This window comes from Gopherus flavomarginatus, chromosome 11 (genome assembly GCF_025201925.1).
Source record: "Gopherus flavomarginatus isolate rGopFla2 chromosome 11, rGopFla2.mat.asm, whole genome shotgun sequence".
Lineage (NCBI taxonomy): Eukaryota > Metazoa > Chordata > Testudines > Testudinidae > Gopherus > Gopherus flavomarginatus.
In genome coordinates this window covers 29893345-29917786 of record NC_066627.1, presented here as the reverse complement: position 1 = coordinate 29917786, position 24442 = coordinate 29893345, and the positions used below count along the sequence as shown (strand labels likewise).

The following is a 24442-nucleotide window of genomic DNA, read 5'->3' as shown; positions in this document are numbered from 1 at the left end:
AGGTCAGAGAACTTCCCCAAAATAATTCCTAATGATATCTTTTTAGAAGAACATTCAATCTTGATTTAAAAATTGTCAGCGATGGAACTATTTAAAAAGAATTCCAGTGGCTAAGCACCTTCACAGTTTAAAAATTTTGCCTTATTTCCAGTCTGATTTTTGTCTAGTTTCAACTTCCAGCCATTAGGTTGTATTCTACTTTTCTCTGCTTGACTGAAGAGCCCAGTATAAATATTTATTCCCCATTCTGTTGCCCACTGAAGTCAACGGACTGCCTCGAATGGCTGTGGATCAGGTCCTTATTGTGTAAGGGAACCAGGAGGCTTTTTGTTTTAACTTGTGTCCTGGGTAACCTTCAGTTCTGGGGGCTGCAATATTCTCACAGGGCCATTTGTCTGTGAAAACCTAGTGTGTCTTTCAGCTCCCTATCCCCACCCCAGCCTCTGAAAATCAGGCCCTAAAGTTATGTCTACACTGCTATAAAAAACCCGCAGCACCACGTCTCAGAGCCCAGGTCAATTGTCGTAGGCTTGCAGAGCTCGGGCTGCAGGGCTAAACATTTCAGTGTAGACATTTAGGCTTAGGCTGAGGCCCAGGCTCTGAAACACCCCCACCCTCCTTGTGGGGTTTTGGAGCTTGGGGACCAGCCCAAGCCTGAGTGTCTACAAAGCAATTTTTAGCCCCATAGCCTAAGCCCCATCAACCTGAGTCAACGGGCCTGGGCCAGCTGCGGCCATGCTGTGGGGGTCTTTTGCAGTGAAGATGTACCCTAAGTGACTAGCTTTAAGCCACAGAGAAGTTAATGGCAGAGTGAGAACAGAATTCCACTTAATTCCAACCTGCCTCACCATGTATTCAATCTTTAGTCATAATCCAGGAGATCTTCTAGGGAGAAACCAACAAGAAAACTTTTTGCAGAAGAATCAGGGGAAGGATGCCTTTCACCTCTCTCGGTACAGCTATTACGTGCCGGCCACAAGGTTCCTAGTCCAGTGCCATTTCATGAGTTTGAGGATAGATGGCTGTGCTGCTTGAGTAATATCTGTATTGAATTAATGGGAATTAACTACCAGAGAAGTCTTAGAAACAAAGAAGCCTGCCATAAGTGCCTTGCCATGTGGCAAGGAAAAATGATCAAAGTTTTTTATTTGCTGATTGGTTTGAAATGTCTTGAGTTAGGAACATGATCCTCCCTCCCCATGTGCCCATGCAGTATTCATCTTGTATGTATCTGCACACTGTAGCCTAATTTTGTTATACAGATTGACATCTAAAAATAAAAAAAGAAAGTAAATATACTACCGTCCAAGAAAATCTGGAACATAATTTCTGCATTGTAAAAGTTGAAATACAGCATTGTGGCACTATACAAGTTAATTTTCTGAGGTGGAGGATGGATCATTATAGATAGATAGATCTGTGAAGAAGCTCTCAGTTAGCTAATCAAGATCTTGTTTAGAGCTGCGAGAAGCTGATTTGTAATGCTCTGTAGTGAATAGGGGGATCAGTTTATTCCAAGCACCACCAGCTCGGTAACAGATGGCCACTGTATAATGGAATTGGAAGGATATCCTTTTTGGGCAACAGATAAACAAATACGCTGATGAAGGTTGTTTTTCTCCGTCAACGTAAATCTCAGACAATGTTAATGTTTGAAATCACAGCTAGCAAGTGGAAGGAAATCCCTGACTACCTTGTGGTGGAAGGTAGGCATGAGATTGCTGCATATACATCCCGCAGCTGATCTGAAATGCAGCTGCTTGGCTAAAGCTCCATAATCTCTGGACTTGTTCCAGTGTGTACACATGAATGTTAAAAACAAGGAAGTAATGGTAACCGCTCTGTTTCAAAGGCAGCATTTCCTCTGTAACTAGCAGGAGAGGTGGGTGACTTTTGGGAGCAGTAGAGGAGATAATTGATGCCTTTAATTCAAGAGTCTCAGGGCTCAATTCATTGGTGCCCCCGGTTTCTTTCTGCCAAAGTAATGGAGCTATAAAGTGGTCAGATGATTCCAGCACAGGGAAATACCTCAGCACCTATAGAGTTGGTGTAAACAGCTCTATGCCAGCCCAAGCTCAGGAACTATATTGGGAGACAGTGTGGGTGCTCAGGCTTCTGGTTTCCAGAACAGCCCCTAGTCTGGAGCCAAGTACAACTAGTGCATACCTCAATACTGATCTTAACCTGTAACAGGAGCCTAACCAATCCTCAGCACAGAAGAGGTTCGAGTGGTATTAAAACGTCTGCTAAGTGTGACTCCTTCCCCCGTGCCCATTTGATGTAATGGAGTTCTCCTGACTTTGAACAGTACGGTAACATTGTCCAACATATAGTGTGACAGAATCAAAAACATTCTGATCTGCAGCAGGAATAAGAACTTCTCTGATTTTGGTTTAGTGTGTTACAACTCTGGGTTTTATTTTCTAACCGCAGTAAAAGCAGATGGTCCTTAGCATCGATCTTTGCTTGGGTAATTTCTGTTCATTGCAAAACTACTTTCTGTAAAGAATTGTAAAACAAAATTGGAGCCAAACCCTGCGATGGTACTAAAGAGTGCTTAGCAGAATCCCCAGCAGCTTGGTTTGAGAGAGATGGTTTTAGCTTTTCAGACCTGAAACATAACACTCAAGTTCTAGCCTGAAAGCAGGTGGGGGAAAAAATGCTGAAAAAATAGCATCACGCTGAATGCATATTTCACTCATTTTGGGTTTGTCCACAATCCCTCTGCTTTAAGGCAGGTTAGGAGCCAGAGACAGGAGTGATTAAGTGTCTGAGTTTGCATAGAAGTCATGGGTGGAATGGGGTGTGTGCTAACACACACATCCTATAACCCTTTGCCTTTAAACCCTTTGGTGGAATGTCCCTCCGTTGGTCTGACATGCAGAGGGCTAGCAAGGTGTGACTTATGGATTTTGGAGGAGACAAGATCAGAGTGTAGAAACTGTACCTAGTACTCTTCTGGGAACAATTTTCCCAGCACGTGGCTGGATGAAGCTTGTAAAGCATCCTTCACTACATGTGAACTCCAGAGCGGGGGCCACATCTTCAGTATACAGCACCTAGTACAATGATTGTGATTGGAGCCTCAGGATATTACCACATTGTAAATATGAAATAATAATGAAGGGCCTGATTCTCTTTTCACTTATGCTAGTGTGACTTTGTTGACTTCAATTCTGTTCTTATGTCAGTAGTAATAGAATTGGGCCTGAAGTGTTAAGACGGATCCAGAACATAACACTTACACACACATTGTAATAGTTTGACATAAGTATATACAATAGGGAAGTGCCGGGGAGATGCTTCACTAAAAGATTTTTAAAGGGGGGAGGTAACAAACTCAACTGTTTGTTCCCTAAACTATTTTTAAATTGAGCCACATAAAAATCCCCAAGAACTTTCTTACCCTCGATGGTAGGTAGAAATGGACTTGGACTTGGATTGAAGCTGTTTTAATTAAAAAAAAAAAAAAAAAAAAAAAAAAAAAAAAGCCAGTGAGAAAGCCGGCCTTCCCCTACCTTGTGTGTCTAGATGTTCTGTAACGTGTGTGTGTGTGTGTGTGTGTGTGTGTGTGTGTGTGTGTTTTTGGATGGGTCACAATCTGCAGAAATCATTGTAAGTTGTTTGTGAATGGTTGGATGAATGGTTGCTCATGGTTACGTTGTAACCCTTGCATCAGGATTTAGAATCTTGAAAACATTTGACAGGGCAGTTGATGGGTCACAAGAAGACATGATGCTCAAGAGAGAACACTCTGTTCACTAGGAGGTGCGCACACAACTTCCCCAAACTACTGCCCCGGCTCAAGTTTGCACCACCAAATGACAGTCATTGCTGTGGGCTCTTCTTAAGTAGCAATTATATTTAGTCAGGGGCAGGTTGTCTGAGGGTGAAGCAAAATTGGGTGTTTTTCTGCTGTATGAGTGAGTGGTGGATGCATAGCTGTGGGCAGAGCTACTTCTGTATACCATAGAGTGCTGTGAGTAGCATGTGTTTTAGGGTGACCGAAGGGATGAGGCTTGAGGATTCTTTGTTACGTAGATTTTGTTCCTGTACCTGGTGCATTTTGGGGTTGTTGAAACACTGTGGGGTAGGTGCTTCAGCACTTTAGCTGAGAACAGGGGTTCTGGATAAGACCAAACAGGAGGCGAGGCATTGCAGGGTAGAATTAGGAGGACTGGCTGAACTGGTGTGGCTATAATGCCTGTGATTTCCTATCTGCACCATGGAGAAACAGTTGCAGAGTACAAATGTCCATCTGGGACCTGAGCTAAAGGCATTCCCCTGGGTGTTACAAGCAACACTTCTAAGACTGTTGGGACAAACTTTGTTTGCGGATGTATGGTGAAGTACAGGTGTTGTAAGCTAAAAATACTCCAGCCAATGGCTGGCTGCACTGTCTTATTTTGTCTACTGTAGGATTTGTAATGTCTCCTGATTTTATGAATAAATTGGCACCAAGAATGATCTGTACGGATACATTAGTCTTGTAGAAGCTATTTTCAATCCATGTGAAGTTCTAGGGCTCAATATATGGAAATGTGACCCAATTCACAAAGCTCTCCAATAGCCTTTGTAGCTGCCACATGCACAGCACCACTGTCTCTAATAACTGTGGACCTCATCCTGCAAACATTTATTACTGTAAGCAGTCCCTTTGTCTTCAATTAATGTTGTCTTCTGACACACTAGTAAGGGAGAGATTATTTCTGCTGCTACAGGTTCTGTGCAGCTCTGTGCTGGTGTACAGGGACTGGGGGAGCATTCCAATATAGGTGGAGCTCCTGGCCAGTCCTAGTGTGCGGGAATGTGCTAGGGGTGAGGCTGTGGGCAGAAGAGGCTTGTAGGGGGCATGAGGGAATGGAGTCCTAGCACAGAGCTCTATTTCCATTCTGAATAGCAGAATTATGCCGAGGCCACACCAGTTCCCAACTAATCCCGAATCCCAGAGCCACAAAAATGGCTTAATGCCACATTTATGCTGTCGCTTCCACATGCAGCTGTGCCTGAGTGTGCTGCATTTCCAGTAGGGGAGCAATCACACCCTAAGTGTCTGAAGTTTTGCACCCTAGATCTCTTTAAAAATCATTTTGAGTAAGCACGTTATGCAACTACATCACTCATTGCTGGTAAAATAAATACGTGAACTACTTAAAGTCACTAGTGCAGAAGAACTTGAGGTTTTACTAAACTCCAGTACATACTAAAAAAACCTTTTGTCAATGGGGAGTAAAAAAGAGCTAGAGAGAGAGAACTTTGCTATTACTAGTACATGATATGGTGCCTTGCCAGAAAAAACATTAATAACAGGGGGTCACACAAAACACTGGTAACATTAAACATGACCAAATAATTGCTTCTCCAAGGTTACTCTTTGTAAACTTGGCATATAAGTCACGAGTGCAGTCCTACAGCAGAAATGAGCATCCCATTGCGGTCAATGCAGAGGGCAAGGAAAGGGAAGACTTTGTAAGGTAAAGGAAACACCACTTGGCTGCTGGAGGAGACATCTGTGAACGTAGATTAAAAAGATTTGTAACCTTTGAGCACAACACAAAGTTCACAATAACATTTGAACACAATAAAACATCCGAATGGAGTCACGCACATGTAGAGGAAATATCCGTTGTGAAGGACATGCTTTGCTGCTTAGAACTGATGGAGTCTAACGCTTACTAGAGCTGACCTGAAGTTCAGATAGTACAATTATGATAACATGCAGGATTTGTGAACCAAGAAACCAAATCACTGCTATAGCATATCTGTCTGTGTAATGGATGTGTGCTCATTTAAATTTAATCTAGAGATACCTGAAATTCAGGGTGTGGTGTTGGGGGAGAAGGTTTAGAGGGAGGGGAGGAAATTGTAAAATGATGCCCTTGTCCATCTCTAGTACTTCATACAATGTCTTTCATCAGAGAATCTTAAACAAATTAAGCTGCAAAACACCACTGTCAAGCAAGTATTTATTTCCATATTGCACACTGGGTACAAACTGAAGTCTAGGAAGCTCAAGTAACTTTGCAACACCACACAGCCAGTCAGCAACAGAACAAGGAGTTGTGGCTTCCAGTTCCTTGCTCTAACCTGTAGACATGTGAGGGACGCAGGATGATGCACGTTATGCGACTGTGGACAGGAAAGTAAAGAGATGTGGGTTCTAGTCCAGCCTCTACCATTGACCACCTTCTGTGTAGCCGTGAGCAATCATTTCACCTCTCTGTATCAATTTTCCAACCTGTAAATTGGGACTAATAGTACTTGTTCTCCATTGTAAAACACTTTGGGATTTATTGATGAAAATAGCTATATCAGATCTTACTATTATGTCATCTCTCTTTAAGGTCTTCACTTCACTTCAAAACCTAAATTCTGTATTTCCTCAGATCACTTATGCAATGTGCCCATCTTGACTTTCATTAAGATCAATGTAATTCCATTTATCATTTTCCCCTAAAATATCTTGAAAAATAAAACTAGAAATTCCACTGAGGGATGTTTTTGGATTGCTGAGGTAGGATTATAAAGATGCTCAGTTATTACGAAGTGATTTGTATCTGATGTCATCTTTCATAGCCCCCTCATGAAACTGGTAGCCGTATTGTGAAAACCACTGTTGCATTCTTATTGCAGGTACCGAGCGCGAGCTTGTCCCAGCTCTCATCCTAGCAGCTTCTTTTTGTGCATGATGCAAGGATCTGTCTGGTTTTGTTGAAGACCTAGTGTGGGGTAAACTGAGGCAACCAAGTTGTCTTTAACTGCACAGTTTTCAAAGGAAAAGGGTCAATATGCTAAATATGATGCTGTCCTAGGTCAGTCTCAAATCGCTATTGACATGAATGGCAAATGAGGAAAATGAGTGTAAATCTCAGTCACACGACTTTTGCCATAAAAAAAGAATTGTATGACTAAGAAAACAACTGAATTCCTCCTCAGGGGCCTGCTCTGGCTCCCACTGGATGAATGGCAAAATTCTTGTGGCAAGGAAGCAGGCTGCAAGTTTAGACATGTAGCCTATGCTACACCAATGCAACAGTAATTGTGCCTTTGTGTACAAAAATTGGCTGATATTACTTGGAGAGGGTTTCCCCAGCAAGCTTCTAATTTGCAGGCAGAGGACAAGTGATGCAGTTAATAAGGCAGCAGAAATAAATAGACTTCTTTTTGGGGGTGAGACTATGGGCATCAGTGCCCTAGTGAAACTGGGAGTATTGTCAGGAGATGAAAGTGCCTCCAGCTCCTCTGAATTGGAAACAAAACCCTCCCTTGCTTTTGCAGCACAATGTCCTTTTAAAGCTCTGTTCTTCACTGCAGAAGGAGGGAATTTACAAGAGCTCTCAGACGACAACCTCTGGGGGTGAGTGGCGCGGGAGTTAAAGTTGTCTGCATGTACCAGTTTATCTGCATTTCAGTAGACGGAGGACCCTGTTGACAATGTTAGTAGATGAATGTATTCTCTCTCTCTTGTTTGGCACTCCTGTCATAGTTTGCTCAGCAAAGAGAGGCAGGCTGGTATCCAAAACCCCAAACCAGTGCAGCAGCATTTTCTTCAAAAAACAAACTAGAGAGAAAAATAAAACAAAGTCTGTGTCCACAAATACTGAGAGCTGGAGGTAACCTTGGCCATGATAATGTCTGGGTGCTTGCCTGGGAGCTAATTTTCTGTGAGTCCTGAGAGAAACAACATTGCTCTGGAGAAGCAGATTCAATTTATATTATCTCTCTGTGCATTATTACAAAGCAGAATGATGGCAAACGAAACCAGCGGCTGGTTTGGAACAAATGAACAAGCTGCAAGCTGTTTTGAATTGCAGAAGGGATTTTGGCACCTAGATAAATTTGTTTTAAAAAATGCAAAAAGCTGCAAGATTGAAGAAGGGTGCAATACACTGAGTTTGTAAGAAGTAGTAGTTGCTTTTTTTAAAGAAGTATCCTGACTTCAAAGTTTGTGCTAGTTCTTGTGTCTGGGCACTGTTCACAATGGAATATCTCACTATAGTCTTGTTGAGAGATTCAGCCTTCCTCTCTGTGGTTAGATTCTCTTTATAATCCCTGTCTGAATATTATTTCAAATAAAATACCGTCACTAGTTGTAGCTTGGCTGGCTCATTTTGGACAATACACAACCTTGCCAACCCTAGAGCAACTGATCCCACATTTATGCAAAAAAGTGAAGCTACTTCAGAGTGGACATGGTTAGCTCTTATCGAATTGTAAACCCCATGGGATGTTTGGAAAATGCATTTACTCACAGTAAGTTGAGCTCATGGTCACCATCCAGCCTGTTGCTGAGTTCCTTGTAATTACTGGGTAGGAAGTAAACAAAATGTCTGCCTTAAATTTCTGTGGTTCATGCTGAGAAGCAGGGCAGCAGGAGAAGAAATAGTGGGTCCATGTATAGCATTGCCCCTCCCTACAGCTCTATACATCTGGGTACCCCTAGTGTCTCAAGTCTTATAGCGAGGGGGGGAAATGGAATGAGGGTTTAGAATGTGCTGAGTTGAGAGCTGGAGCATGAGTTCTGCAGGCTCTCTATCCAGGGAAATGAGTAGGGGGCAGCCAAGAGTAGTGAAGCTTTCAACACCACACTATGTGAGTGAGTCCTAAACCTGGTGTGGAGGGGGTGACCTCTAGGGAGAGAGGGTAGCTTGGTCAGTTCTTGGCTACTCTGCAGAGGTGACCAGTTATGTTGGCATATTTTGTGATGTGGACTCTTGTCCAGTGTGAACTGTACTGAGGCTGCTGCACGGAAATTGGATATTCAGTCATTATGGTAAGGGGCTGAACGTAAAGGGTGGAAGATGCTCTGACCAAGTACCAACACCATCCTTGTATTCTATCTTCAGATGTTACAGGCAGCATTTCATGTCATCTGGGGGGGCGGTGTTCAAAGGGCCACCATTTATTTTTACCAGTATTGAAAGCTACCTGACAGACTGCTAAAAATATATGTTTAGCATGTTAGACTGGTGGCTCTCATTCCACTCTGCCATCAGGTTTCTATCTGTCTTGAAGGTACAGCTGGAAGGATGTAACCTGATACAAGATATTGTATGCCATTAACTTCTTTACTGTTGTCTGTTCTTAGTTCCCTAGGGGGCCGAGTGGGGTGTGTGTTCAACGGCTAGGTAAACAAAGTCATAACTTGAAATCTATTTAAGAGCTACAGTTTTTTACAGACTTTGAAAAATGCCCTAGAGGCAGAAACTTGTGCAACTAGGTTAGTAAATAACTTCATTCATCAAAGCAATAGTGGCTTTTATGTATTCGAGCTTCCTTCTATTGTTACAGCTTTTCCTTGGGCAGTGGAAATGGTTTGGGTGGCTTAAATCTCATTATTTACAGTAGTGTCTACACATGCATTTGTTTAGATAAACTTTATTGTAGAGCTGCTTACAACTGAATGGAGAGTTTTGGCCTGAGTGTGAAATGATGTCATTAATGGGGCCCAAAAATGATGATTGCAGAAATGCATTCTCTTAAATGGCGTATGAAAAATGCAGGAATAATAAAATTTGGTGTTGTTTCCTAACAGCTGTTTTGCAAGTGTTCTGGTTCCTAGAATGGATGACTGAAACAAGACAGTAACTAATTTTGAGTACAAACTTCCAAGCAAATGTGCATTCGTGCACAAGTTCATCAATTTTTGGTGGCCTGAAGTGTCACCAAAAATGAATGCTCAGTACAAACAGGACTGAATCAAATTCAAGAGTGCAGAATGTTTTAAAATAAATGTGCAAAGTTGGGTCTGAACTACTAGCATCAGAATTTAAATAAGCTCTAGTGGCAAAATATTATAGTGAATGATACAGCATCCCAATACAAGGTATGGGGCCGGAAGTGTATGACTCCAGTGGATTTTTGGTGTAGTATGAGAGAAGACATTTGGGGAAAAATTTTTTCTTTTAGGTCCTGATAATTGTTTCTGTGTAACACCCCCTCCCAGTACAGCTGCGCCCACCGTAGCCTCTAGCATATATACTCTCTTCCACTTACACACACTCATACCTCTTTGAATGCCCCACCCCGAACCCTATTGTATTTGGAAAGTTGCGTGTGATTAAGAAAGAGAAATACAGGTTGCAATTCTACCTTGGGTAGTAGCAACCATGGAAAGCTTTAACTCAAAAGGAGAATGTTTGTTTGACAAAGGTCTGAGTAAGTCAACACGGGTGGGTTGTAAAGGAAAAGGTTCTTCAACTTTATATCTCTCAAGCCTGGTGATGGCTATGTTAGGGCCAAAGGTACTTTTATTACTGAAATATTATTGATGTTGTATGCTAAATCTGAATACAATATTTGAAATTCTGGGCTTTTGGGTACAGATTTTCTGCATTTTTTTCTTCACTATTAACTCTTTAGTTCTCATGTGACACTTTAGAGCAGGAGTAGGCAACCTATGGCACGGGTACTGAAGGCAGCACACGAGCTGATTTTCAGTGGCACTCACACTGCCCAGGTCCTAGCCACCGGTCTAGGGGGCTCTGCATTTTAATTTAATTTTAAATGAAGCTTCTTAAACATTCTGAAACCTTATTTACTTTACATACAACAATAGTTTAGTTATATATTACAGATTCATAGAAAGAGACCTTCTAAAAATGTTAAAATGTATTACGGGCACACGAAACCTTAAATTAGAGTGAATAAATGAAGACTCAGCACAGCACTTCTGAAAGGTTGCCAACCCCTGCTTTAGAGGCACACTGGGAACAGCAGAAGAGGTGAGATAGTTGGTCAGATACTGCTGAGATCACTTGGAAATGCAGAGCCTGCTCTGCAGTGCCTCTTCCTGCCCTCTACTCCATTTCCCCATCCTGCAAATTTTCTTTTCCCCTCTGCCCACCTCCTACAGTATGCAATCTAATCCTGCTGTGTGCAGGCAGCTCCCAGCTTCTGCTCTACTTTCAACTGAACAGCACAGCTACAACTGCTGATAGTGTGGTAAATGGACAGAAGTAATTTTGGGTTCCACGCTTGTCTGTAGCTCTCACTCCACCCCATTTTCCCCAGTTGCTAGTGTATTCCCTGACCATCATGCCTTTTAAAAAATAATAATAATCAGTTGCAAGATTAAAGTTTATTTGCATGAAAACAGAATCTGCGCTGCTTTTCTGAGTCATCTGCTCCTGCTATTTATTCTTACTTGAAGTTCTGATCCTCTGTTTGTCACATAACATGTAGGTGCTTTAAAGCAGATTATGAATCCACAAATGGAGGATTATGCCCACTGATTTACAGTCTTAGGCTGGGATCAGATTGGGTTTTATGTGTGTCATTGAGCAGGCTCTCACCTGCTCAGTATTTGGATTGAATCCTCCGACTAAAAGCCAGGTGGCTACATGATGTAAAGTAAGGTTGGCGACTCACTGAAGGTGATGCTTTCCCCTCTGGGTCAGCACTGAACTGATGCCCCAGCATAGCATGGGGCTGCGTGAGGTGCCATTTTCCAGATAAAATGTAAAACCAAGATCCTGACTCTTGGAGGTGCTATAGAACCGCAAACCTGGGAGCTCTGATGGGTCCAAAAAAATCTCTGTAGCTGCTTTACTGCTGCTGGTTGTTTACCAATAAATAAACCTCACTGTTACTTTACACTACCCAAAATCACAACTATGCCTCTGTATCTAGAGCCCTGCAAATCTGCGGATATCTGCTTGATATCTGTGGATATCCTCATCTGCGAGTTTGCAGATTGTGGATTGGATGCGGGTACAAATTTTGTATCCGTGCAGGTCTCTATCTGTAGTATCACTCTGAGAACAAGCAGAGACTCGGATAATCTTATCCATCCATCACACAGGCTCATCTCATTAGGGACTACAAAAACTATAATTACTTCTTAATCTTAATAAGGATGTGTAGATGGATAGATAGTGTAGCTTGAGGTTTCTTCTGATCTCTGATGAGGAGCAAGGGGAAGAGCTAAAATTACTTTGACTTACGAAAATGTTAAGTCCCTAGTGTGTGTTAATGGGCACTCTGTAAAATGTAAATAGGAGCCTTAGCTTGGAATTTCCAGGCTTTCTAACCTTCATGCTTTTTTGAGCAAAGGACCTCATTCTCTTATGGGATTTCAGATAACGTGACAGACTTTCACCCTTCGCTCCAGGTAAACACTGTCTTTCACTTGGGAGCATATATGAAGTCTGAATGGTTAAAAGGTGCTCTACAATATCTGCTGTTGCTTCTAATGGCTTGTCTTCACTGCCAAGTTAACTGGAGTGGTGCCCTTAACTTGAGTCCCATGTCCACGCATACTCTTAACTGAAATATGGTGGTGGTTTTTGACTCAAGTTGGCTGTCCCAAATAGTGGTATAGGCTACCGCTCGAGTTAGTGCAGCCCTTCAGCTTCTAACATGATTAATCAGCAGTGTGGATGCAGGCTAACACCACGTACCCAGAAAGGTGTTGGACCATCTGAAACTGTTCTTGCAGAGCTCATCCTGTAGGAGCAAAACTCTCCGAGGAATGTAGCTACAGAGATCTTGGGGGTTGCACATAAGCTTACCTGGAGGTTTCAGCCCTGTGGGGCATTTGCAGTCTGCTTGAACCTCCTGGTTATCTGAACCCTCTTATTGTGCCCTTCACACACACCGTGCCCCCCCACTCCCTTAGTGAAATCAGGGTTTCCTGGTATTGGCCAATTCGTCTGAAAACATTTTGTGCAGCATTAGCAAGCCACTAAGCAGCTACTCCATGTTTTGAAGCTGGAATCACCTATATTGTTAACAGCAGAATCCCAGTGCTGCGCTGCACATATGACTGATTCAAATGCTCTCAGAAGCCAGAAATGAATCCTTGTTTTTCCCTTTTGGCTTCATCTTTTTTTCCGTCTACAAGATGCATGACTGAAGATGCATGTGAGGGGCCTGGTTCTGAACCCAATTTGGCTTTATGCCCATGTAATCCCCCTGACTTCACTGGAGAGATTCCTGATTCTCAGTGGTGTGAGATCAGAGTCAGAACAGTGGAGTTGCACCCAGAGCACAAGCTTAGCAGGCGATGTGACTTTTTTTTTTTTGGAAAGCATTTCACACGAATTATCCCTCCCAGATGCCAGCAAGTCACCAACTTTAATGCAGAAAGGAATGAATACAGGATAGGCTGAACACTTTCTCCCAGTTAGCCCCATACAAGATATGGAGCAACTCTGAGGTGCATACATGTACCCCTGTTATTAAACTCAGTTTTGAAATGTTGTGCACAAGCTGCTTTGCTCCCAGGAATTAAGTTATATAACCAAACTGAAACATGTTTCTGTTTCAGTACATCGTATGTACTCTAAACTCTTCCATTTTGTAATTTACCTGATTGAACTGTCATCTTATATAGTCACGGTCCGTTTAAAAACCCAGGATTGTGAAGCTAGTTTGTATTGGATATCCTGCAGACAACTTGTATTATTGGAAAACCTGTTTGGCAAAGGCAAGACATGTTGAGGCTGCCTACAAGTGCTGAGGGAAGGCATCTGTGGGGTGTGACGTGCCCTCTGTTCTTTCAGCAATGGTAGTTATGTGCACTTGTTGTCTTTCATAGGAATTTTAAGGGGGAGCTGTGGAGGGATATTCTAAAAGGCAAAGAAAAGGCTGTGAATTTTACAACCTGTGTCAGAGCACCATGCACTTGGCATGAGGCCTCTTGTGGGAGAGATCATTGAAGCCAGTGGAGCAACTGAGGGAGTGATGCCAGTTGACATCCACTGAAGATCTGGCCCATTGATTACAAATTGTTCTCACTTTGCAGGAATATATGTTTTGTAAAAGCAGTTCGTGTAGTATTTGGGTTCAAGTGGAGAATTGAATTCCTTTCCCTGGCTTTTGTGGGTTAGCTAGATCTGTGATTTTGGTGGTTGGCCTATTGGTTTTAATTTGATAGTACTATGTGTAATTTATCTTTTACTGTTGTGAAAGCCATAGTTAAGATGGCACCTAGGCTTTTATTATACCCTCCCATTTTCACATGCTCAGCAGCGTTTGAAAACAGTCTCCTATCTGTCTTGCATGTTTGAGGAAAACCCTTAATCTACAAAAGGGTGGGGGGAGGGATCCTTTTAAAAACAAACCTGAAGATGCTTTATGTTCAGATTCAACCCCTTGTTTGAGTACTTTGTGATCAGTTGAAATGTTTTGGGGACTAGTCTTTCCTGTGAATAAACAAGTCAAACAGGAGTTGAGACAAAACACAACTCGAAGGGGCACAGCCCTATTGCCTGTCCTATAGGAAAGCAGGTCACCTCACACTAACAAGACAAAAATTAGTGAAAATCACTGCTGTAAGCAAATCTGCTCCCTTTGTGTCTTCACTCAGATCTATTGAGTAAGATGTTACCATCTTAAATAATTGCTCTTCATTTGAGTGGTCTTATGTAGTTCATGAAGACTTTCCTCTCTCTTCAGCTGACCGTTCCTTGTGTGGAATCACTGCAAAATTAAAATAGAAGTTTATTGACTTTTTTTTAAAATTTTAGTTATGAAACAAATCTGTGAGAGAGTGGGAGGGAAGTCCTGTGAGGAGTGGTGTGTGCTTGGGTGTAAGAAGCTGAAAGAACTTTGTGTAGAATGCAGTGTGTGCAGCCTTTATTTGGTAAATAGAAATCAGTGACTGGTTTTTGTGATAGACCAACCAGGGGGAACTTCACTGGGCATTGGATCAGGCTCTAATTGAGCAAGTAAGTTGACGTCTCTCAGCATATATTACAGATGTGAGAGTGCTCCAGCTTTGGGCTCAGCTACTTTAGTTTTACTCATAAAAATAATATCTAATAAACAATTAACATTCATTCTGTCAAGCTCCAAGAATATCAGAAGGACAAATTCTTCAACAGGACAGAAGTGAGAGCAACTTTTATACTTTTAGGACAACTAGAAATGTTCCCCTCCTAGCTAGTGTTAATGCCAAAGCAACAGACTTACTGAATTCTACAATTGGTTTGGAGTGAAATTCACCCAGGTGCAGGGAATCTGCACATAGGAACTGAGTGAGGCATGGGGCTAAGTTAGCCCTCTGGAGGGACGGCAACGTGGGCAGAGTGCCACGTGTTGCTGCCATGGGCCATGTTTGCCTGCAGTGAATCAACTAGTGCAGACTGGCCACTAGATCTAAATTTATGGAGATCCAGTGGTTAGGAATCACCCACATAAGGTCTGTAGTTACAAGTACACAGGTTGGAATAGTGGCTGTGTTAATAAGTAGAAGGAATCCACAAATGAGATGGCCTTAGCACACTCTTATTTTAAATATTGAGTCCTTCTGAGGAAATTCCATTGGTGGTGCCCCTTCTCTTGACCCAGTAATAAGGAGAATGACCCATAGAACCATTAGTGCTAGGAACATCAGAAAGGTCTGTTAGTATTTGACAAGCCTCACATGGCTTCACTGAGTAAATTTCAAATGTGATTTTATTTTTCTATAAGATTTGCAGTGATTATGGTAACTCTATATTAGTGAAAAGACAAGGAGCAGAAAACAAACATTGAAAATCAACCAGGAAAAATCTCAGAACAATTGAGGGTGGAAGGTGGAAAGAAGAAAGCTAATGAGGGAATATGACTGCTTTATCCTTTCCCTCTCTCCTGTCATATATTGCTTGTCTTAAATGAGTTTTTGGGCCTGGGATTTGCATCTTGTCAAATGTTTGGTTGCATGTTGTTGTTGGTACTACTGTAATGCAGTTAACACTGCTCTTTATGCTCCGAACTCATCAGGAAGTAGGTTCAGAACAGCCATATGACTGTCTTTCTCCTCTTCTCCAAGAGTTCTTGGCCTTCAATTTGTGCACTTGTTAATGAATTATATCTACCAGAGGTCAGATGACATTTTCATTGGGGTTAGTGAAAGGCTAATATATTCCAGTCTGTGAGGACCCTTGGTACAGTTCAAATGGATTGATTGTTCACTGCTACTTATGTCACTCATGGGAGTTACTTTTCACATGGTTGAGATTTTAGTTATCGTTTAACCAGCCCACGTTTGGGCATGTTCCCTATCTGATTTGCATCAGTTATGTGGAAAATGGTAGAAAGAACAATTTCTCTAGATCTAAATGCATAGCAACACAATTTTCAAATGCTAAAAGTTGGTTTCACTATGTCCTTCAGGTATGTATTGCATTCCCAGCATAGGACAGATGATTATAGCTCTTGGACGGGCTGCATAGCTGTATATTTAAAGTCACAGGTATGTTTACCATGATTTTATTACATCAGTCTGGCTGGGTGGATAAAAGGAGGAGGAGGGAATTACCATCCAATTAGCAGAGTTTCTGCAGCATGAGTAGGTGGTGCTGTGGTTTTGCTTTCTTTGCAATCAGCTGCAGATGTAACACAAGGAATAACAGCAACTCCCTTGCTCTGTGACAGTCAAAGGCTCACTGATGGATTGCAGCTGCTGCTGAAAGAAAGCAAACATTGATTCCTCTTGTAACCAAGACCATGGATAAACTTGGAAAGCCTGGTTCTGGGTTTGCCAGAACTCGGATCCCCAGACCTCAAATTGTATTCCATTCCATCCAGTCTCCTTCCCATTCGCAGGTCTCTGGCATTTGCAGGTATGGAGTGCTCACATCTGAGTTTCTTTTTTACTGTGCGTTTTCAGTTTTGTTCAGAAAGCAGGATGTAGAGGTAGAACAATATTACACCCCAGTAGAATATATAAATGAGTGGAAACAAAGTGAAACCTTAATGGGAATATGAACAAGAGTAGTTAAGAATTCCTTTAAAATCACACTTTGGCCATCTTGATCTTCTTCGACAAATTCTCATATAGCATTTTAATTTAAATTAGTGTCACATAAGTACGCTTCTTGGCTGTGAGTTCTTGTATGAAACAGAATAAACCTTCAGAATCAATGCAGCAAACTTTATAAAAGACGGGGATGACGAGCAAGGAGTGGGAAGCATCACAGCGGGCTAACTTACAGCATTTGAAAACTGCCTTATTCCAAGATTCAGAAATAAAATGTCATTTGTAATCATTTGTCAGTGAAACCGAACACAGGAGACAGGAATGGTGTGTTTTTGTACAATGTGTAGTGTGTGTATTAGTCAGTGAGTTTGTTGCACTAGTTTAGAACATAATTTTATTACTGTTTTATGTTTGACAGAGTTACTCTTGTTTTGATCTGCTGCATCATATCAGAGCATCTTTTACTGGATTCAGCTAGTTAGCTAGCTTACCACTTTGTATCCGGACTATACACCAGCTGGAAAGGGATCTTCTATGTAAAAATCATGCTTCTGTTTGAAAATGTCTTATTGTTAGAATGAGCAGGGTAGATTATCACATTTTCCTGTAAACCCTTTCAGATGGATGTTTCTCTGTTTTCAGTTTTACTTTTGAAGTTCACAGTACTTTGTGTGGTCTGTTTTGCTGTATAATCTGTCTTTCTGAGTCCTTCACATAGCAACAAAGGAGGAAAACAAAAACAAGCTGTAAAAACCGTTGGGGGGTTACTACTTTAGTTTCCACATTTTTAAAAAATGAACTAGATTCCAAGTCAGCAGTATCTCTTTGAGACAGTTGAGGGGTTTCTTTTAAGACAATTGGCTATTGAATATTTTGAACTCTTGGTATTTTTGAAAAACCACTTAGCCACCTGTTCTTAATTCTCCAGACTGCCAACATAATACTTGTATTGCTCAATCTGAAGGTGCTGGAGTAGAAGTAGTTCTCATTAAATCCATATAATAGGTTGAAAGCAGAATGCCAGGTGTTAGAAACACTGTCAGGCCCAGCCATCATGTAAACTACTTAACTCTTGTATAACTAATCTCTCTAGAGTAGTCTTATAGACATAGAATTTGATTGCTGTACAGTGAAATGATGTTTGTGAAATGATGTGCCGAAAATCCCAGTGTTCATATTAATTGTTTTTAATTATCCGTTGTTCCTGCAGTGGTAACTATGCAACGTGTATTGGATAGATATCTTAATGACAATCATTTTACCCAGAACGGAGGATCCATGGTATATGTCTCCCCCTTATCTGTTGTTTCACCTATCCATCGCTCATCAATAGGGGAACATGTTCCGGTTTGTATCGGTTCTGATCCGCATGTCCGTTGCTTTGCCTTTTGTGTGGCTTTTCTTTGAATGCTTACCATGGTGTTCAGGAGGCACTGGGAGGGAGGGGAAGGAGCAGGGATGGGGCACGCTCGGAGGAGGGGGTGGAACAAGGCAGGGTGGGGGGCTAGTGGGGCAGGAAGCGGCAGGGTGGGCCATTATTTCTTATGGGGAAAAATTCCCTGGTATCCGTCGTTTCAGTATCTGTTACCCTTTTCAGGAACACAGCCCCAACGTATACCCGGGCCCCCCTGTAATGGTATCCTTGTTACCATTCCTCTCAAGCAATCTTGGAAAAGAGCTATTGATCCAGCTTTCCTTCCCTTAGTGCACCTCCTCCTATTACTTCTAACCCTTCTATTTAAATCTGGCAGACAAAGGCCATGTGTGAGTATTGGTGAGTTCCCTATTCTGCGTGCTGGAAGCCAGCTGCTTTGCATTCTCTGAGCTCTAGAACTTGCTTAGTGACATTCCGTGAGATGACCAACCTGCACACAGGAACTGTTCATGCATCATGAACCATGGTGAGGTTAACCTGTCCTTGGCAGTTGCTTTTGCTAAATGTCTGAGAACAGTTACCAAGCTGTGGAATCTTCTGTCTCTGTGCAAAATCAACATTTTTTACTATTTCAGCATATGCCTCTGAAAAAGTGAAATCAACCCAGCTATGTTCCTCTGGGTAAAAAATGCACACCCTTGAGCCATGTAGTTAAACCAACCTAACCCCACAATGTGGAGCGTGCTAGAAGAATTCTTCTGTTGACCTAGCTACTGCCTCTCAGGGAGATGGATCAACTACAGCAGTGATTCCCAAACTTTAACCATCTGTGAACCCTTTTCTCGAAAATGTCAAGTCTCACGAGCCCCCTCCTAAATATGAATATTTCCAGGGATTTTCTCCTCTACATGCGTATAATTCATAAAAGCAGTGATCTTGGACATCTAAAATTTGCTTTTATGATATACTTGTTACACACTATTTATTATTTATCGTTACAGTAATTTTATTACATTATGAAAACGGCAACACTCTTACAAGATGTCACTTTCGTCTCTTGTATCGCTTTGAATAAGCCTATTATAAGACAAAGCTCCTATGTTTCATCAAGGAGTATCAGATGTGAAACAGCATGAAGGTATTTAAGACGCCAACTGAAAGAGTTCCTCCTACACAAGCATTCAGGTCCTGAGCAATCCAGGCAAACAACACACGTTACAACAAAGCTTAAACTTGTTCTTCATAATAATTTTAAAAACAATAGTAGCTGCCTAATTAATTTTAAAAACAGCAAAAAATATCCACTTCCCTTTCCATTTCTTATAAGGAGTCTTGAAGTTTAAATCTCCTCAGTGTGATAGATCTGCTCACTTTGAAATGCGTAGCTCTCGAAGTTCAGGGGCTCTGGGCTGCTGGCCCCATGCTGCCTGGGGTCCCTAGGGACAGCTCTGTCCACCATTAAGGAATTTTTTCCCAAGAACCCCCTGTAACATTTCGTGAACCCCCGTTTGGGAACTACTGAACTACAGCAACTGGAGGATCCCTCCTATCACTATAGTGAATGTCTACACTGAAGCACTACAGTTGTGCAGCTGTGCCACTCTATTTAAGTGTAGACATAACCTGAGCAATTCAAGTAAGGAGCTTATGTTTCTGCCCTTCCTGTTTTCCACTGTCCCTAAATCTCTTAAGCATGAAGCTTAACTTGATCCTTCAGTGTATCCTTCTGTGGTCCTTCTTTTGATTTTTTTTTTTTTAAATGCTGTTGGTCAGTAGTTAATTCATGTACCTTCCTTGTAATCTCTTGCCAATTGTTTCCCAGCATTCCTGAGCAGTAAACTATGCTTATCTATTCTATCTGGTTTAATGCACAGTGAAATTGGCCAGCTTCTAGAATGGGTTGCAACAGGAAATGACTGGCGCTGGTGAGTTATTTCATAGTAATTACTACACCGATTAAGTAGGTGTTCAGCACTGGAGTAGTTTTAAGGCAAATTAGAAACGCACTAACCACGTGTGATATGTATCTTTGTAATTTCAAGGAAGGCCTTTCTTTAATAAACAAAGGCCCAAACAGAAAATAATCCTTGGCGTACCCTCCTAGCACTCTTTGCCTGAAGATCTCAAAGCATTTTAACACACAGACTGGTTTCCCCGCAGAGACAGATAACTTGTCCCTGTACACATGGGTAGGCTGAAGTACACAGAGGTTAAGTGTTTTGCCCAAAGTTGCACAGCAGAGATGGAAATAGAACCAAGCTCACTTACTCTAACACAGAGGTTCACAGGTTGGAGCGGAAGTCTGAGAGTTAGGATATCTTGATTCTCTGGCTTTTGTCAAATGACTGAAATGCTGTGCCCCAGTTACCTTATTTACCTTATGTGTGATGTGAAGTAGATCATCATTACTCCCACTTGTGGGTAGGATGGTGAATAAATCATAGTTGCTTGTGTGGTTGCATAGTGAATAAATTGATTTTTAAAAAATCAATTATTTAATTAGTCTTAGTTTAAGCAAACCTGCATTTAGTTATTTAAAATTAAGCTTGAAATTAACTTATGTTAAGTCCAAAAATTATAATTATTAAAATAATTTCAATTAAATTCAGAAAATAATATCAAGCAGTACATGTTTGTTGCCATATTTTAAACAAAGTCAACACACTGAACTGATGAAAGAGATTGAGTGTGCCAGTGTTTGACAGCAGTAACCCCTTTTGGTGGTAGAGAGAACATTTTCTTCATTCCAGTTTATTCAACTAGTTAAATCCAATTGAGAAAGCAGGAAAGTTTGTTATTTCTAATCCAATCCATGAATAAAAAATAGGCGTGAGCATATGAAATCTACTGAAATCTTGAAGGCTATAGTGGCCAGAAACAATCAGTTCACTTTGCTAACTACAATCATACTTCCTTTTGTTTAACAAATCACTTTTAAATGCAAAACGGTCTTGATTTTTTTTCTTGCATATTGATTTTTTTGTTGTGTATCGATTTATGCTTAAGGTAGTTTTATTTAATGTGCATATCTCCTGTTTCCTTCATCTCTAATTTGGTTATTTCCTTTCTGCACCACCACACCCTGGGTGTGTAATGGTAGCTTTCTTGGGATGTAGCCCAGAAAGGAGAGGACTGAGGTGCAGTTTCCCAGGGCTCAGGTAATTTAGCATGAAACTTTGACTTGCTCTTTCATTGGCATGGCTGAAATGGAAATAGAAATTGGAGCGGATTAGATCTGGAACAGAAAGCATTTTTGTTGCTTGGATGCAGCAGTACAAGTTGATCTGAGGATGCGCTTATAGGCAAATTTAGCTCTTAGGCCTCATAGTTCACCACCTCATGTAGACAGTGGCAAAATTACTACCTTGCCGTATGTTCTCTCCCTGCTCTGGGCAGGGTTGTGGAGTGAGAGACCAGCAGTTGGAGCATGCTCTCCTTTTCCTGGAGAAGACTCAGCCAGAGCAGGGGAGAATTGCACAGATGAGTTAGTGCACGTGCTAGGTATGCCAAGCCTGTGGAACACTTATTGTCTAAGGAGGCTTTGTGTGCAAATGAAGAAACTGCTTCACAAGTACCGCACAATACTATATTCAGCTGATAGATGGAGGCAGTCAGCCAGCATTGCACTCTTATTTCTGTTGTGATGAGGGATCATCAGTGGGCTGCAAACATGCTGCCACAATGAAAAATGTACTTGACATCAGGATGAAGGCAGCTGAAGCAGAGAATGCCAGCTCCAGAGCTGTTCCCAATGTAGAGGAGGCCAATGCTGAAGCAACTGTCATGTCTCTGAGCACAAACTATAATCCCATAGGCAGATGGTGGTAATAAAATCCTAGCTATTGTTGCTAGTACCTGAGAGTGGCAAGTCTACAGTCTTATGGCCAAGCAATCTTGATAAAAGTATTTTGACAGAAGCATGAATGCTGCAGCTCCCCTGGGCTGTGGATCACCTGCATGTAGCATGTTGGGGGAGGTAGGTGCAAAGCTGGCTTAAAGCTCAGCTTTGTACTGCTCTGCAACTGGTGCCTCTTGTTCTGCAGAGCTGATCCAGCTGTGCTGAGTTAGAGCTGCCTCCAGGCTTCTCTAACTTTCACTGGCTTCAAACCGCAAGTAGAGGATCAGCATAGCCTAGAGCAGGGGTGGGCAAACTTTTTGGCCTGAAGGCCACATCGAGTTTCAGAAATTGTATGGAGGGCCGGTTAGGGGAGGGGGTCGTGGCCTGGCTCCCACCTCCTATCTGCCCCTCCTGGGGACTTCTGTCCCTGTTGACTCCCTGGACCCCCATAGCTGACTGCTCCCTGCCACCCCATCAAACCCCTTTTTCTCATTTCTGATGGACCTCTGCCCCTCGCGGCCCCATCCAACCCCCATGCTCATTCCTGACTGCCCCCCTGGAATCCTTGCCCCATCCATACGTCCCTTTTCCCTGGCCCCTGACTGCCCCTTGCTGCCCCATCCAACCCCCCCCTTTCTGAGTGCCCCTGGACCCCTGCCCCCATTCAACCCCCTGTTCCCCCTGACTGTTCTGACCCCTATCCACACCCCTGCTCCCTGACCACTACCCCAAACTGCCCTCTATCCAACCTCCCCTGCTCCCTGCCCCCTTACTGCATTGCCTGGAGCACCAGTGTCTGGCAGCACTACAGCCGCACTGCCCAACTGGAGCTGGGCCTTCAGAGCACTGGGTTAGGCCGGACTCTGTAGCTGCACTGCCCCAGGAGCTCACAGCCCCACCACCCAGAGAATTGCGCTGGCAGCGGAGCGAGCTGAGTGGGAGGAGGAACAGCAGGGAAGGGGCCAGGAGCTGTCTAGCCTACCAGGGCAGGATGGTCCCACAGGCCGGATGTGGCCCGTGGGCCGTAATTTGCCCACCTCTGGCCTAGACTAGAGGAATCTTGACCATGCCCCTTTTCCTTGAAATACCAGCAGTAGAGGAAGGGCAGTATGGATGCCCCTACGCCAGCTATGGCTTTGAAGGCTCAGTCTTGCACTGGGTTGATCCTCTCTGAGCTGATTATACTGGCATTAAGGCCAGACTCATTAGTGATGTGGTGTAAAGTGCTAGCCTTGCACCCAAAAAACTTGGTCTTGAAACTGCAATGAAAGACTGGGATGCCGCCATTAATTCAGGATTCTGTGCACATAGAGTGGTCTGTAGTGGGCAAAATCGCCTACAAACTGTCTTAATGCTATGTCCTATTCTTTGTTCTGCTATCAATTTTAAATGGAAGCTGTTACCAATACCTATTCCTGTTCTCAGAGGGATGCAGTGGTAGCAGCTTTTACTACTATTGCTATTACTATCTTCACGAAACAATCTCCGGGACCAAGTCAGTCCAATTCCCACTGAAGTAAATAAAAAGATCAGGGCTGCCGGGTTGTTTCATTGATGTGTAGACTTCTGGGATTGGGCTGGAGCCCAGGCTCTACGACCCTGTGAGGTGAGAGAGTCCCAACCAGGCTCCAGCCTGATCTCAGAAGTCTACACAGCAATGAAGCCACCCCACAGCCTAGGCGTCATGAGCCCATGTCGGCTGGGGTCTACTTGCTGTGTAGACATACCCTTGGAGAAGTTGAACTTTGACAAGGCCCATGGTAAATTTAGAAAAATCATTGTTCAGGGTAAAGGCTATCAGTACAAAGATGTCATTTTTATCTAGAAAGTATTTGGAAAATATAAAGCAGGGCAACATGAGCATATGTGCAAAAAAAAGCAAGGTGGGTGAGGTACCCAATTCTTTTACCAATAGAAGTTGGTCCAATAAAAGATATTACCTCATCCGTCTAGTGTCTCTAATATCCTGGACCAGCTTGGCTACAATGACCCTTCATACAAAATAAGTGAAGTACTCTAAGATGTATCAGCTGAGACAGCCCTGCGAAATAGACGGGTTCCAGCTACTTTTGAAGACCCTTTTTCTGCTTTCCAGCAATTTAGTCTCTGGAATAAGATTTTTGTGTTTCTCTCTTGTATGATAGTGCAGTGTGAACTTGTTAACCACTGATTGGATTTTATTCATAGATTCAAAAGTCAGAAAGGACCACTGTGATCTAGTCTGACTTCTTATATAACGCAGGCCGGAGAACTCCCAAAAAATAATTCCTAGAGCAGATGTTCTAGAAAAACATCCAATGTTGATTTAAAAATTGCCAGTGATAGAGAATCCATTACACCCCTTGGTAAATTGTCACTATAGTTAATTACCTTTCCTGTTAATTTTAACACCTTATTTCCTGTCTGAATTTGTCTAGCTTGAACTTCCAGCCATTGGATCATGTTATACCATTCTCTGCTAGACTAGAGAGCTCTTTGTCAAGTATCTGCTTCCCACGTAAGTATGTACAGGCTGTAATCAATCACCCCTTAGCCTTCTGTT

General features: G+C 42.4%; 1 protein-coding gene across 8 annotated transcripts in view; it reads left to right on the top strand.

The window, feature by feature from the left end:
- The window catches only part of ARHGAP40 (Rho GTPase activating protein 40), a 71788-nt gene that overhangs the window by 12200 nt on the left and 35146 nt on the right, over positions 1–24442 (top strand). For 6 of the 8 annotated variants that reach the window (XM_050917325.1, XM_050917320.1, XM_050917323.1 and 3 more), the window contains exon 1: positions 16370–16550. The exons of 1 other annotated variant lie outside the window; for it this stretch is intronic. In XM_050917325.1, coding sequence (XP_050773282.1) covers positions 16435–16550 — 116 coding nt within the window. In that variant the 5' untranslated portion in view covers positions 16370–16434. Of the gene's footprint in view, positions 1–16369; positions 16551–24331; positions 24398–24442 lie in introns of those variants that run through there. One more of the 8 variants, XM_050917326.1, reaches the window with a different exon arrangement.